Source organism: Aulonocara sp. 'chitande type north' Nkhata Bay, linkage group LG5 (assembly GCF_057382095.1).
Source record: "Aulonocara sp. 'chitande type north' Nkhata Bay isolate Kocher_YH1m ecotype deep benthic linkage group LG5, A_spYH_male_GT1.1, whole genome shotgun sequence".
Taxonomy (NCBI): Eukaryota; Metazoa; Chordata; class Actinopteri; order Cichliformes; family Cichlidae; genus Aulonocara; species Aulonocara sp. 'chitande type north' Nkhata Bay.
In genome coordinates this window covers 28783749-28799108 of record NC_141348.1, presented here as the reverse complement: position 1 = coordinate 28799108, position 15360 = coordinate 28783749, and the positions used below count along the sequence as shown (strand labels likewise).

Below are 15360 nucleotides of genomic sequence, written 5' to 3'. Positions count from 1 at the left end.
GGAGGGAGCTTGCCGCACTGATCTCTGTTTGCAGCATCCCCAGAGCAACCTCTGCTGTGTGAAATACAAGAAAGGGCAAGACGACGGGAGTAGATCCTAGGAGGCTATCAAAGAACTGGAAAGGAAGATCTTGGGGGTTACCAGGGTAGGGTTTCTTTGACGTGTGGAAACCATCTTCAGAGAAAATGGCTGTTTTGTCAATGTAAACAGCTTGTCCAATACCTGCATTGCTAAAGGGGGAAGCAGAAGAGGAGGAGGGGCAAATACTGGAGCAAATGTTGCCTCTTACAGTGAAAATTCTCTGTCTTTAGCTGCCCCTAGTCTGCCGCAGGTCACCTCTGAGCATGCATGTTGTATGTTAAGGTACGTATGGATCTCTAATCTGAGAGGACACATGAGTAAGACCTGGTCCTGGTGGCAGGATTATTAGCTTCAGCTGTTAGTGCAGGACAGCTGAGATCCACTACACGTTAACTGAACATAACACGCATCCGTATCACATGGTAATACAATCATACAATCATCCTCACAAAGACCATGTAAAATGTTGCATGCTCCGTCTTTGTGGAGTGTAGGAATTGCTAACTGGACAAGAGCAATGACTGAATCCAGTCTTTGTTTTTCATTGGTTGGCTTCAGTTGCACATGTTCCTCATTAAGAGCACAAGCAGACAGGATGAGGAGGGAGGAATGGATCATATGTCTATGCCTTTCTGTGTCACCATATAACAAAATGGAAAGCATGTTCGTCTTTTAGCACTCCTCATATAATGTAAATCTTAAGGAAAAACTGCTTTGCACTCTCATGGGATGTGCATAGTACATGTACCAAGTCTTGGATGCAGAGGATATTTATGGAACCTGTGTGTGTGTGTGTTTGTGTGTGTGTGGGGGGGTGGATGTAAGTTGATTTTGATGTTAGAATACGCTGCCAACACATTTCCTCACAGTGCATATTGAAGTTTGAACGCTTACCATTCCGCTGAAATTCATGAAGCTTTTTTTTTCTGCATACCGATTTCCTTCTGTGCGTTTACGACCCACATCCTGCCCAAAACACCTACCACAACCCACTGGCACAATCACCATGGTTTGAGTAAATATGAGGGTGAGGGTTCCAAAAGTGAAATGTTAATTCTTTGCTTCTTCTTTTTTTTTTTTTTTTAAAGATCTAACTAAATCATGAGTAAAAAAGCAATAAGAAAATAGGATGTAAGCATTTTCATATATATGGTTATGGTTCATTCAATTCATTTTATCACATGAAACCTTCTACAGATTCATTGTAGCAAAATAGTTATCAGCTTCTCCTTCGTGTGTTAGGTTTTATTTTACAGATCTTATGGCCAAAGCACCGTCGATGCCTCAGGAGACGTCGGACCAGCACGAAGACACTTTTGCTGATCATGACACACACTAGAAGCTGAGCAGTATAACAGCATCTACACAAATAGTGAAGATCCACACTCCAGTTGGAACAGCTACACTCGAACATGGCTGCAAATGGAACTAGGACAACTACAAGTTTTTTCTCAACAACTGCCACAACCCCTACAACCTCCACGATCCCCTTCCTCTCGACAAGTCCTGGAAGCAGAGACAATATCACCTCAAGAATGTTAATGACTGTGACTATAACGACAAATGAGACCAATTTGAATGCCACCGCGTTGCCAGAAGTCGTGATTGAGAGCTCAGGCATGGGAATGTTGCTTGTACCTTTTGGCATCATCACAGTCATTGGCTTAGCAGTGGCAATAGTAAGGAATCATTTAAACATGGTCTCTTCAAAACCATTTCACACAGTATAAAACATAAAAGTTATTTAACTTTCTCCGTCATATCTTTGCTTCTCCATTCCAGATGCTGTATATCAGGAAACGGAAGCGGTAAGTTGCCACAACCAAGCAAGGCTGGATTACCATCTGTTTTGAGTCTTCACAAAAGGAAAATAATCAATTAACTCAACTAAAACATATCTTTATTAGGTATTTCATGGGTTTAAGCTTACATTGAGATCTAGTGCATAATCATTCCTGAAAAAAGCAAATCATTTGCTCAAATTAGTACCACTAGGATCACACAGAGGGCACCAAGTTTGGCTCAGTGTGTGTTCAACATGATTATTATGTTAATTTCAAAGTCTTTCCTCCCCCTTACTCATCTTTAACCTGTCATCACACAGGTTGGAGAAATTGAGACACCAGCTCATGCCCATGTACAACTTCGATCCAGCTGAAGAACAAGATGACCTGCTGGAACAGGAACTACTGGATCACGGTCGGGAAGGCAGCATCACAGGGCCCAACGCCAAGGTAGGACTGACAGTTTTTCTTTTTTTACTGTTTGTGTTTATTTTTATGTATAATCTGAAGATTTCAGTGCAGATTTTTTGTATGTTTTTCTTATGACATTGCTTTCCTGTTTAGTGTTTTCGCTGTCATAATTCTTTATTTTCTTTAATTCCTTTTAAGTTTTGACAATGGCATAGTTATAAAAGGCAAAAAATGGTAAAGTATGGCCTGTGTGTCGTTTCAACCATTTCTCTAAAACCCCCTTTTCTCACTACCCTTATTCTTTCATGCTGTCTTTGTATCTGTATCTCAAATAAACTACAACCTCTAATTCATTGACCTAATCTGCATTAGAGTATGTACATGGAGGACAAACAGCGCTACATCATACTGCCTTTTCCTTTGAACCTACATTCATATTACCTTTCACATCCTTTCCTTCTCACTCTTTCAACTAAATCCTTACACATAAACTACCCCAGGGGCCACATGAAGCAAACACATTTTCAGAGTTTTCAGATGTCGACTAAATCTATCCCACTGTGTCCTTGTTGATGTTGTGCATTAAATGCATTTGAAAGCCTAAAAATGGCTTTCAAACCTTAATATTTTTTTCAAAACTTTATTTTGGCTGTGTAAAACAACCAGGACAACGGCATCAATCAGTTTTATAACACATGCCGGTATTTTCATAATTCCGGATTTTATGATTTACATCATCTGTGGTCTGTGGCTTCTGGCACAGTCTGTGTAGGTGATCTTATTGTTCTAAAAGTAGCAAAACATTACTGGGAAAAGAATAATTTAGTTATTGTTATAGTTTCCTTCTGTCTTTTATTACTAATGACACTATAAAGCTTGTGTCATCACATGATCTTAATGTAACGGTTTTCGCTTTCCTGCTTTCTGCTACCGCTTTCCTGCAGACTCTTACAAGCTCCCAAGGGACAACACAAAGGCCCAGTCGTCTTGTCTTCACAGATGTAGCCAAAGCTCTCAACGCTTAACAGCTCTCTTCCATTGGATAAAATCAGTTTGCGAGGTTTGCTGGCCTCTATAAAGGGAAACCAGACTGTGTGGCGGAGCAACTGGAGCTCTGATGAAGGTTATCGTCACCATGCGTGGAACGGCAGCGGTTGCATGTATGGTGGAGAAGGGCAACGGGAAGCATCACGTATGATCTTGCACTGTTATCATATGGGCACACAAATGAAGTGGGATGCACTTTTTTTAAGGGAAAAAAATCATGTCATGTCATTGCTGTTAAAATATTCGGTAGCTTGTCAGGAAAGTTCTTCTGAGCTTCAGTATCTACGTCTATGTTTCATAAAAGAGAAGTGTATATCTGTGTTCTAGTGATTTTTTTTTTTTGGTCCTACATTCCTGACAAGATTCAAAGCTGGATGTGTTTCCATCCTTAAGTAAAGTGTTTCTCCCCAGTCGGTTTATTCTTTTGTGAGCGTTTAAGGATTGTCTCTCTGCGTGTGTGTACATTAAAGTTATTTAAACCTTTTTCTAATGAAATGTTCTTGTTGTACAAATCTAGAACAAAGGAGTTGATAGGTGATATTTTATTAATAAGTGATGCGCAGACGTTGAGTAACACAAATCACAAGGTAAAGAATCAAAACAAAATATATATCACAGGTTTGTGAGTTCTATTAAGGAAGTGGATGAGGACACATCAACACATAACATAACTACAAAATGGTGTTAAGAGTAAGGCATAAAAAGTTGATTTCTCAAGTTACACTTCAACCTTTTCAAGAGTTGAAAATGGATCAAGTACTGTATGTAACTATATAACTATCAGTAAAATCACAAAACATTGTCCCCATTTAGAGAGTAAATATCTAGACAGCTCTTGTAAAATAACACACATTGACTCAGCTGTAGTTAAATTAAAAGGCACCCTTTAAGGCTGACTTCCATTCACTTATGGTCATATGAATGTAGTGAGATGAGTGATGTGGACTACAACAGTACTAGTTTGACAGTTACTTCAAAATTTCATGATCCACATGACCTGCAGGTCTAATGGGAACTATTAGACATATTTAACCAAGAGTTTCCCCCAGAGATGACCCCGGTGTGTTGGTTTTCAGAGGTAGTCCAGGGAGCATAGTCAAAAAAAAAAAAAAAAAAAAGCAAAAACAACCCAAAAGCAAAAAACAAAATTAAAGTCAATGCAGATGAACACTGAATCAATATCTAATCCGGCTGCAATTTTGTCAACAATGCTGAAATACATGAAATGACTGAAATACAAAATATCAGTGATAATATGAGTACATTTTACGTGGAAGAAACATATATACAGTAAATAATGGTGATATTCAAGTAATGTGCAGTAATTAGCAACTTGTAAGTGATATCTAATTTGGATAAATGTTCACAAAACGACTTCTCAAAACATTTTTTAAACTACATGGAGGCAGGAAATTTCTTAACCTCTGATGTTTTAGACATAAAGGATTCAGTCATTTGTATGAGAAACATCTCCATGAGGGAAAAAAGACATCCTGAGCTCTCCAGATTATTCTATATATCTATGTGGCTACTTATGTTGATTCATGATAGAAACCAGATTTACTATCTACGAACATATATAATATATATATATTATATATATATATATATATATAAAATACCTTTAACGTTCAATTACTTTTTTTTTTGTAAATTTCATTTCCCTGCATTACTGTCTGGTGCCAGAGACAGTGCTGTGCAAAAGTCACTCATTTCTTTAAATTTTGCTAGGAAATTTGGAAATAAGTGCACCAACTTACTGAAACATTTAGACACATGGAAATACAGTTTCTAAGGAAAAAAACTCAATATTTGGTATGACCACATTTATTCTTTACCACAGCCTGAACTCTCTTAGGCAACCTTTTTGTAATTTCTTTAAGTAGTCTTCAGGAATAGTTCTCCGGGCTTCTTGAAGGACATCAAAGCTCTTCTTTTGTTCTGTTCTCTTTCAAGATGAGCCCACAATGCTTCAATAACGTTGAGGTCTGGGGTCTGAGGAGGCCAATCTATGACTGATAGTGTTCCTTTCTGTGATTTGTACCCAAAATTTCTAATTTGTATTCATCAATCCATAAGCCCCATTGACACCGATTTTTGGTCCAGTTTTTGTGTAATTTGGCATACCTCATCCTTTTCTCCTCGTTTCTGCCTTAAGAAGGGCAGAAAACCATTTCTGATGAGGCTTGAACACTAAATAAATCAGCTAAAGCATAGGTGTCAAACTCTGGCCCGCAGCCTAATTACATTTGGCCCGCGAAGCCATACCAAATTATTATTAGAGATGGCCTACTGGTATTATACAGCTAATATATATATCGTTTAGTATTAAGCTTTGCTTGTTCCATATTCAGTTTTCCAGCAAAACTTATTTGATCCATAAGAAAAGATTCATTCTTATATCTGGAGGAAGATTTTTTTTTCAATAAATATTAATGTTAGCCTGCAACTTTGTTCCAGTTTTGAATTTTGGCCCACTGTGTATTTGAGTTTGACACCCCTGAGCTAAAGGGTCAGGTATACCCTTCAGGTCCTGTATCAGGGCTTTGCTGGATTTTCTTTCTAGTAGATCTTTAGGAGTCACCTTGTTGGAGCAAAACTAGTATTTGCCTGAAAAACTGTTATATTTTGTAGATTCAACTAAAGAAGTCTTTGTTCTTTTTAAGCGCCCAAAGATACTTACAAAGAACTTATAATTGGTTATTTGCCAAGTTGTCTGTTATGTGTAGACACAGCACTCTTCATCCCTTGAGTTAGGTGCCTTTTTTATGCGTGAATGATTCCCAGCACAGCGTTTAGTGGTTTAACGAACAAAAACATTTCTATATAAATGGTCAGCTACAAAGACTGGATTGAAAGTAGCCAATATCCAAAGAAAAACTTTGAAAGACCTTCAGAAAACCTGGAGAACTATTGCTCAAGTCCACCTAAAAAATTACAAGAAAGTCTGGCTCCTTGTATGCAAAATATAGAAATGATGGTGACTTTTGCACAGTACTGTATTCATGGTGAAAAATACTACATTCACTTTTTCTGGTGGCATGCAGCTAGTTCTGAATTAATGTTTCTATTTGAAAATCTCCCATTTCGTTTTTTTTTTTTTTTAAAGATTTCTGAATGCAATGGAGATGAACTGAGTTTTATTTATAGAGTTCTTACAGACTGGGAGTTACCACAGTATGTTAGTGTGGACAAGTCTTAAACCACTTTGTTAACATTTTCTTAAGTAGAAAGTAGCTTCAACAGAAAATGTTCATTAAGCACCACAAAATAAATCCCATGCACTTTGTTGCATTGAGGTGTACGTACTGTAGCTATGTAGCTGCATGCTTTTAGAGGTAAGTGAAACAATCCTTTAAAGGAAGACTGTAAAATTTGCAACAAGATATGATGCACTTCCTCTCTATGAAACTAAATAAAGTTAAACTTGTTTAATTGATAGACCATAAAATGCACTCCCAATACCTTCAGTACAACGAGGTGTTTTGTTGCTATAGCCTTAGTCGGTCTGGTATGGCCGGTGCCTGAAGTTAGCCATAACGCTTATGTATTTCAGCACTTTGTGGTTATTTGCTGCCATGTATTAAGAGTGTCACACATACAATTTACAGTGTAAGAATCAGAAAATACATGATAGAATAAAAATGAGAAAAGAATAACAATCCCCACCCCACCCCCAAAAAACAAGTATTTCATGAGGAACTGCACCCTAAAAAGCAAGTATTTCATCAGGTTGTTGTAAACTATTGGCTGCATTTTATTTCCCAGGAGAGCAAACAAACAAAATCTCACTTCAGTTTATATCAAATACAGTTAAAAAAAAAAAATTATACTGATGCTTTTATTTGTACTCCCCGACTGGAGTGTAACATCTGCTTCCACATGTTGGCCTGCAGCCCTGAAAACCTCGTGTTTAATCGTACTGTATATCTGCACAAAAACCTGTGTGTGTTTGCGCGCGTGTGTGTGTGTGTGTGTGTGTGTACAGTAATTGTGTATATCACTGTTGAGGGAGCGAAGGATTACTTTGCAGGAGATCATTTTGTGTTACTGAGGTAGAATGAGAGATTAAGAAGCTGAAGGTAACTGAGGTTTAAATGAGGTCTTTGTGTCAAGGCATACTGGTAATGTCAAATACAGATCAGAAATGCACAACAAACACAGCACCATAATTATTTCTGAGTAGACAACATGTTCCTGAATAGTTTTGTACCTGAGGTTTCAATATGGTGTAAAAGCACTGTTAATAGTGAAATCCTGAGTGAAAAAAAATGACATGTCAACATCCTTGTTGACTAAATGATGTGTGAAGGGTTTCTCTTTTCTAAATGAAATATTCAAACAATTTCTCTCAAATCAGCTGCTGGATTGAAGAAAAACAAAACCCTGGATCCAATTTAATCTTCTTTTTTTTTGTAAGGAGCCCCTGCCCCACACCTCAAATAATTTGATATTTCATTTTCAGTTTAAACCTTTCACACAACTTTCATCATAATGACTTCAGCGCACCATGTCTATATTGTAACGATGTTTCATACGAGGGTTTGTGATATTTGATTTAGAAACATGTTTCAATAAAAACAATTCAGTTTGGTTCCTTTGTTTTTCTTAACCAGTCTCATTTCAGCCAGCAGCCTAGTCCCCTCTCCATGCAACCGCCGCACATACGCGCTCACACGCAACCATGCACACTAAGGGGCTCAGGAAAGCTGGCATACTTGTAGGAATAGTTCAATTTTTATGGGAAATGCACCCTTTTTGTTTTTCCTTTACTGCTTAAAGTCACATGAGAAGCAGGCACGTCTAAAACGACCACAAAAACTGCTTTTACATTTTTAGATTTCAGAAATGAGACAATATGTGTGTGCGAGCTTCAGAGATGCTGCAGGTATGAACGGCATATTTATATGTGAAAATGGTATGTCTCAAGTGCATTTCCCAAAAAGTGGAACTATTCCTATTCAATAAACCTTACTGAAAGATCAAATACTCCAATGTTAAAACACAGTTTGCTCACCAAAAATCCAAAACTCTTAAAAAATTTATAACAAATCCAAGGTATCACATCAGGAGAAGAAATTACTGACTGCAATTACTTTTGAGTGTGTGTGTGTCTGTGTGTTCCTGAATCCCCATCACAGATAGGAGTCAGATTTAAACCCCTGTTTATCGGAGGCCAAACCTTGAGGTAGGTAGAGAGGTGCCCTATCTACTCCCCTTCCTCCTGTGCTGCCGCCTGAGATGACGAGGGACCCTCCTCAGCCTCTTCTGAAGCGCCCTGGAACAGCAGGACACCCAAAAAAAAAACAAAAACAAAAAAAACCCAAAACACTTTTTCACTTTGTTGTTATCTCTTTTGGTCTACTGACTCATGATGCTCAAGCACATGAATCAATACTAGAAAACGCACGAGAATACAAGAATGACTGTTAAAATCTCATGGAGCGATTGCGTGCGAGGAAGCAGGTTCCAGCTGTCAGACCCAGAAATGTGAGGAAGATGACGGTTACATCAGGAAACCAAAAAGACAGGGGAAGAGAACAGTTAGAGCAGGTTTCCCCTCACTATATTGACTCATTCTTCCCCTTCATGTGTGTGCGTCTGAGAAATGGAGTCTGTCTCAACGGTTTCAGTTCTTAAAGCATCTCAACCCCTTTGACAAACTGCTTAGTGGAGAGGATGCGATAAGACACACGAGGGGCATCAAGAGAACTGCCCCGCTTCGGTGAGAACTGTTGTGCAACTTCATTTGAAATTCAAAAAAAAAAAAGAAGAAGAAAAAAAAGGGCTAAACGAACCAAAGTTACAGAGAAGCACTTGGTGTCACAAGATGATGTTTCTGGCGGTTTATCTGGGGAATTTAGCAACGGCATCTGTGAATTTTCAAGAATTTGGCATATCCTCATGAAGTCAGTGTACATGAAGCGCAAGAAGCATGTGCATTGGCAGCTTTGCTATCAAATGTGCTAAGGTAATGACTTTTTAAGTGGTTTTATAGTTGCATTTTAGTAAAAATGTGCCAAGGCCTGAGAAGGTTATAACATACACAAATCCTAGGAGTACTGAACTGAAACACAGCATTGCGCAAAGTGAAATCCATATATTTAAAAAGAGCAGATACGCAACATGCAGGGGAGTAAAAAGGATTCATTAAAGACAATGTGCTTCAGTACCCTGGAAACAAGGCAGTTTCGCTTCTTGAAAGTCTTTCCCTTTTACAATTGTTAGATTTTGGGGCACTTTTCAGAAGATGGAATTATTTGGGATGTTCTTCCATGAACAGATACAGAAAAATATAAGGAAAGGCTTTATTTTGACACTAAGAGGCATTTCTGTTCTGTCACTGGTGTCACTTGCTACTTTACCAGTACTGCAATACAGATCAACAGTACTGCAAATTTATCAGGCAGCTAACTGGACACTTTTCAGAATATGGACCATGAGCGTTATGGTGACACTTAATGCATTAAGTGGCAGCTGAGTGTATACATATAGCATAAAGGACTTTACTGTTAAAATGACAAAGCCAGAGGATGGGATTCTGTGCCACGACCAGTTTAAAGTCAACAGGCTGCACATCACTAAGCCTAATTTTATATAACCCGCGGATCCTAGTAGATTAGCGGCTGTGTTTCCATCATGTCTCTCTCTCTATCTCACTTTTATTGCTATCAGTAAATCCTACCAGGACTAAAGGCAGCTTAAAAAAAATAGTATCTGCAGCATCATGGAGGACATGTCAACACCATGTCATTTTAGGGACTTAAGTTTGTAAGTTACTGAGTATACTATATTAAATATCTTAAAGGGGGCAAATAACATTTAGTAGAAAATATTTATTTGTATTATATAAATATTCATCACTAGCTGGTGCAACTTTCTAGAAACCTTTATCTACTAGTTTCAAGCAGATTCAATATTTTAAAACTTAATGTTAGACATTTTTTTGTATTTTGCTCTTCGTTTTAGATATTTATCAATACTTGTGAGTAGACTGGTTATGTAAATGTACAGTGCATACACTACTTGCGCAACTGTTAATGTTTTTGTTTTGTTGTTTTTTACTCACCCTGTAGAGTTTGCAGGCCAGATTATAGCGTGTTGTTTTAGTTGCAGCTTCACTAAAAAGTACAAGGGACTTTTGAATGTAGTTTTTCTTTGATGATGAACTTTTGATATTAATAAATAAGATAAGCTATGCAAATCAGCACTGCAGGTCTCACAACATAAATGTAACTGACATTAGTCAAAAGGTAAATGTATGACACAAAATGAGATTTCTGCCCAACTGAAGCAGGGCTCACATTACACCACAGTCACAAACTCTGAAAGGGACTTATAATAATGCAGATTACACTGCAAGAGACTTCAATGATTTGATGATTGTAAATGTTTTAAGGATTCCGCCGCAAAGCCACTGCTAAGTTTGTTAAGCCATAAATTTGATATAGTGGGGAACGCGGCTGTGAATGTTAAGTGGTTTACTTTATTTTGTGAAGTTGTCTCAAGCGTATCTTAAACACAGGCCCTAATTCCATTATTCAAACAGCGGCACTTTCACAACAACAACAGCGTTTCAGTTGTGGGAACCTGCGTCTCAAAGTGCTACATCAAAACAAAACCGGACCACCCTACTGCCCTTTAAAGATTTCGTTTTCCTCACCTGCTGTTCTTCAGTTACTTCTAGCACTACTTTCTGGGGCTGTGAAAAGAGAGGCAGCAGAATTAATTAAACATGAAGGAAAACGAGCCCTCAAGGACTGCTCAGCTCCAGCATACACAGACACCTTGGAGGCTTTGGACACACATTTACAATTAACTCCATGAATGTCAGTGATTGCTTCATACCCATTTCCTTGGTCGCCCACGTGGTCGCTTCTCTCCAATGGGCTCTACTTTCTGCAGAGGAAGAGAAAAACGGTTGAAAACACAAATCCTGTGGTTTTCTTTAGAGTATTGTAGTTTTTCAATCTTCAATCCAGCAGCCATATTTATTTGCTAGATACAGTTTCCTGTAGGTCAAGGGGGGAACACCCCTCTCAGGAGTGGCACCATTTCCTTAATTAAAGAAACATTTTGGTGAATACTTTGATGGGGCTGTACAACTCCTGTTGGTAAAGTCAACAGTTGAAACAAAACTTCAGAATTTAGGAGTTGTATGCATGTACAGTGCCTGCACAGATGAACAATATGCCAAATTAAAGTTTTCGCAGGCATCAGCATGTGCAAAGTTTACTTGGCAACCAAGTAAAATGATTTTAAACAATTAAAGAGGAACGTTTAAATTAATATTCGTGGAGTTCTTTTCTTTAAAATCATTCTGTTTTGAGAAATGTTCAGGTTGAAAACACAAAGGATGGATTTGTGTGATTTGCCATGTCTAATTGCAGGCTTACACATGAAATACCTCTCTCTGCCATGTTGTAACAAGTTTAACAAGCTCAGTTGCCTGACAATAACACTTCCCCCTCACAGCTAGTGATGAAGAATAAAAAAGAAATCTTGTGAGTCTGATGTCTCCTGACAAAACAGAAAATTTTCAAATGATATTTTTCAGCATATTTTTGTATGATTAGCCAAATAGTTGATCCACTACAAGATGTGGATCAATGATGATGATGATGATGATGATGTCACACCTTCTACAGCAAGTTTTCTTTACTTTATTTTTAAACTACAGTGAAACCTAATTTTTTTATATGCACACAAATTTCTGTCTAATTTTACAAGCAGCAAAACGATGAATATTGGTTGGTTTATATGGGAAAAGACTAATCAAATCATTCACGAGTCTATTGCCAGAAAATTGCTGATCTTTACAGTAAAATAAGTCTTTAAAGCTGGTGTAAGCAAGGTGGTGTAAGGAAGTCCATCCACTCTGATACTTCCAACCACTTATGTAATGTAATCGTTGTTCCTGACAAGACAATGTTTTATTTGTCAGAATAATAACGCATGAGGCATAAAAACTGCAGTGATTTAACTTGAGCTTGTCTTTCTTTCTGTCTGTTTTGCAACCTCATTTTTGCCCCTGTGATGGCTGCTTTGTAGCCACAAAAGTATAATTGAATTAAATTGTATTACACACAAAAAACCCCTCACTAACACAGGTACATTGCAAAGTTAAGCCCACTAAGATTGCAAAGTCTGAATTATTTTTTAAAAAGTGCAGACACTGCCACTAAACCCTAAGCATCTGCATCCATTTCAGCTTTCTTATTATGCCAATTTCAATTATGTAATGTTTGGTTATTTGAAACAAATTAACTGTGATGAAATTATACTCTGATCAGTTTCAACCTTCAGTGCAGTTCTGGGGCCTTTGTTCTTGCTGCCTTTTGGTCGTCCTCTTGGCCGCTTTGGAGTTGGTGGTCCAACAGGCTCCTGTGAAGAAACATTAGATGCGGATCTAGTAGATGTAAACACGCCATCGGCTCAGTAAGGCAAAGCTCATCACATTCACATGCTTAATAAATGGAGTCCTACCTGCTGCTGTTTCCTTGGTCGACCTCTGCCCCTACGCTGAGGCTCAGGAGGTGACTGGGCAGTGCTTGGCTGAGGAGATGGCTCTTTGGTCCCACTGTTACTCATGCCTGCGTCTGTCCACCTGCTTCAAACTGTGTGGGCATCAAAGCCTGGAGCAGCGGCCTCGAGGGCTTAAAGAGGAGCAGAGTTGAGTATCAGGAGCTGGAGATGCGAGCAAAGGAACCTGGAAAAAATGACTCGTTTTGAATGCAGCGCAGCAATCGTCTCTGACAAATTTAGCATAATCAGCTCTATTATACCACTTCAAATAATTTTCTTTTTGCACAATTACCACAATGAGTTCCAATCAGTGCTTAATGACATCATTAACAGGATAATTCAGGATCACACAGGACTCTTTTCCAAGAGCAAGCGTGGGAACTGCTTATACATAAGCCTTGGCACCAAGTTCATCGGAACACAGACAGGGGTCTGGCAAATGCAAGGAAACATGAGAATGGTGTGCAGAGACTAAAAGTAGCACAGATATTCACAACTCAATCTACCATCCAAAATCTGCATCTACTGTACTACACTCCCCACTTCCATCTGCCCTCTGCTAGGCGTTGCATGTTGTATGTGTGGTGATGCGACATAAAACTTGTGCAACTCAGACAATGATTTGCAAGAAATGAAAGACGCTACATGCAAAAACTTAACAAAAAGAATTGAAACTGCTAGTAAATTTACAGTTTGGAGCCTGTAGTGCAAAACTGGGAAATAAAGCTACAGCTATTTGGATAATGTAAGAGTCATTTAATTTCTTATAGTAATGTGTAAGGTTTAGGTGAATGTATTTGGTTTGGTCAAAAAGATAGATTTACAAAGTAAATCTGTAATCTCTAAATAGGCCTTTACAGCTGATTAACTGTCTACTCAATAAAATGGCGAGAAATGGCCCTCACAGCTCCTGCAGCCCTTCAGGACGTCTTCGTGTCGCTTGGACTGCCTGACCAACATTCAGGTGGCTATAACGTTTGCATTATATACATTTGCAAAAAAAAAAAACTACTTTTCACGTTAAATCGATTTTCACAACAATTGCCAGTTAAGTCTTTGTAAAAAATAAATTAATAAATTAATTTTTAAAAAATCAATTGGTGAATTATTTTGTCGACTGACTTGTTTCAGCTCTAGTTGCAGCCCATCACGGGCCTGATTAATAGCACTGGTACTGTAAACATTGTATATTCCACTTTGATCACTGGTCGAACCATTTGTAAACGTGATGGGTTTATTTCCATGGGTAGAACAAACAATAAATAACCACTTAAAACTGACTTTTGGTAATGTCCCAAGGTGGTCGCTTACCACAACGGGCAGCTCTGCGAGGAATGTGCCAAACACTAATTGCCAACACAGCCTATCAAAAACGGCTGCACCGAAGCAGGAAGTCGGAGTAATTTGAGAAATACGTCCTCGCTTGAAACGATTTAAAGCCAAACGAGACGCACGACGTCGTTTCGTCGCTTTTAAAACTCGTTTCCAAACAGCTCAACAGGCGACGTGCACTTCTCTTGCAGCAGCAGACCGTCCGCTCAACTAGTCCGCGTTTGGCAGTCAAGTACGGGACTGAATGTACTTTTTGCATATGGGCGGCAATTGCAACCATAAAAACACATTCTTTTACAGCGTTTACCAAGGTGCGCGAGGCGCTCCTGAAGCGAAGCCGTGAGCCCAAAGCGTCGACTTGAGTTTGGTAACTGGCACATGCAAACGCCAAAACAACAGTCGAGCAACAGGCCAGCAGTGTTTTAAAGCGTAAAGTCGACGCTGACCAAACAACATCCCCCTGCTTCCATCACTTGCGCAATCGATCTCTAATGTGTTTGGGTTTTTGGACCGATAACAGGTTCGCCAAAGTGGATGAACCGTGTGCTAGAAAGAGCTGGAGGAAGAAGGAGGAAAAAAAAACATTGCCAAGGACAAAGGCAAGCAACACAGGTGCAAAACCTCTGCTTTCAAAAGCAGGACATACATTTAGGCTATAGGCTCCGTGTTCTGGCTGAGCAATCCTGCCCATGCAGCCAGCGCCAAATAACAGAGGGAGCAGAGGCGGTTCGACTTACCTTAAGTTGGTTTGCAGTTTTACCTGGAAGTTCACACACACTCACTCCACTTTGTGCTCCTGCACAACTATGAAAATCTTAGTGTATCGACCGTCTCATTGGCTGGAATGAAAGGGTAATCTCTCTCTCTCTCTCTCTCCCTCTCTCTCGCTCCCTCGCTCTCTCTCGCTCTCTCTCTCTCCCTCCCTCCTCCTAATCGGAAATGTGTGTGATCCCCCAGACGTCCAGTCACGAATACCCCAGATGCAGTATAGTGGGGGGTTGTAGCAGAGCTGTATGCATTGCATACTTTCTCTATTAAAGCATGTTTCAAGAAAGAACGAGGGTAGGAGGGTTGAAACAGCGGACCCCGCCCCTAAAAGCTCCCTGGACCACCCACTTAAGAGGGAGAAAGTCGGGCATCAGACAGGAGGGTCTGGTTCCGGGGTTCCCAAAGTGGGGTT

At 39.1% G+C, this 15360-nt stretch overlaps 2 protein-coding genes across 7 annotated transcripts; one reads left to right on the top strand and one right to left on the bottom strand.

Moving 5' to 3' along the window:
• lg5h3orf18 (linkage group 5 C3orf18 homolog) lies at positions 1-3806 on the top strand. 3 transcript variants are annotated; one of them, XM_086292780.1, is made up of 6 exons: positions 1-363; positions 1324-1760; positions 1864-1889; positions 2186-2315; positions 2475-2510; positions 3221-3806. In XM_086292780.1, the coding sequence occupies exons 2-5, from the start codon at positions 1494-1496 to the stop codon at positions 2478-2480; spliced, it is 429 nt and encodes a 142-aa protein (XP_086148906.1). In that variant the 5' UTR covers positions 1-363; positions 1324-1493; the 3' UTR covers positions 2481-2510; positions 3221-3806. The 3 variants fall into 3 exon arrangements, with proteins under 3 accessions (XP_086148906.1, XP_086148905.1, XP_086148904.1); XM_086292779.1 differs by having other exon boundaries at positions 2475-3806; XM_086292778.1 differs by lacking the exon at positions 2475-2510 and having other exon boundaries at positions 2-363.
• A 19-nt stretch (positions 3807-3825) lies between these two features.
• On the bottom strand, positions 3826-15095 carry LOC147330878 (uncharacterized). Of its 4 annotated transcripts, none has more exons than XM_086292782.1 (6): positions 14918-15095; positions 12810-12979; positions 12624-12707; positions 11172-11222; positions 10987-11025; positions 3826-8601 (listed from the first exon to the last, which is right to left on the bottom strand). In XM_086292782.1, exons 2-6 carry the CDS (start codon positions 12912-12914, stop codon positions 8533-8535), a joined length of 348 nt encoding a protein of 115 aa, XP_086148908.1. In that variant the 5' UTR covers positions 12915-12979; positions 14918-15095; the 3' UTR covers positions 3826-8532. The 4 variants fall into 4 exon arrangements, with proteins under 4 accessions (XP_086148908.1, XP_086148907.1, XP_086148909.1 ...); XM_086292781.1 differs by having other exon boundaries at positions 12810-13032; positions 14918-15094; XM_086292783.1 differs by lacking the exon at positions 14918-15095 and adding an exon at positions 14488-14615 and having other exon boundaries at positions 12810-13032.
• Between the last annotated feature and the right edge of the window lie 265 nt (positions 15096-15360).

Bases quoted from the DNA above. Each gene is read 5' to 3' on its own strand.
- lg5h3orf18 (XM_086292778.1), top strand. From the start codon at position 1,494: ATGGCTGCAAATGGAACTAGGACAACTACAAGTTTTTTCTCAACAACT. The intron at 1,761-1,863 runs GTAAGGAATCAT...TCTCCATTCCAG, and splicing joins TTGGCTTAGCAGTGGCAATA to ATGCTGTATATCAGGAAACG. The intron at 1,890-2,185 runs GTAAGTTGCCAC...GTCATCACACAG, and splicing joins TATATCAGGAAACGGAAGCG to GTTGGAGAAATTGAGACACC.
- LOC147330878 (XM_086292782.1), bottom strand. From the start codon at position 12,914: ATGAGTAACAGTGGGACCAAAGAGCCATCTCCTCAGCCAAGCACTGCC. The intron at 12,708-12,809 runs GTAGGACTCCAT...GTTTCTTCACAG, and splicing joins GACCAAGGAAACAGCAGCAG to GAGCCTGTTGGACCACCAAC. The intron at 8,602-10,986 runs GTGAGGAAAACG...CTGCTGTTCCAG, and splicing joins AAGTAACTGAAGAACAGCAG to GGCGCTTCAGAAGAGGCTGA.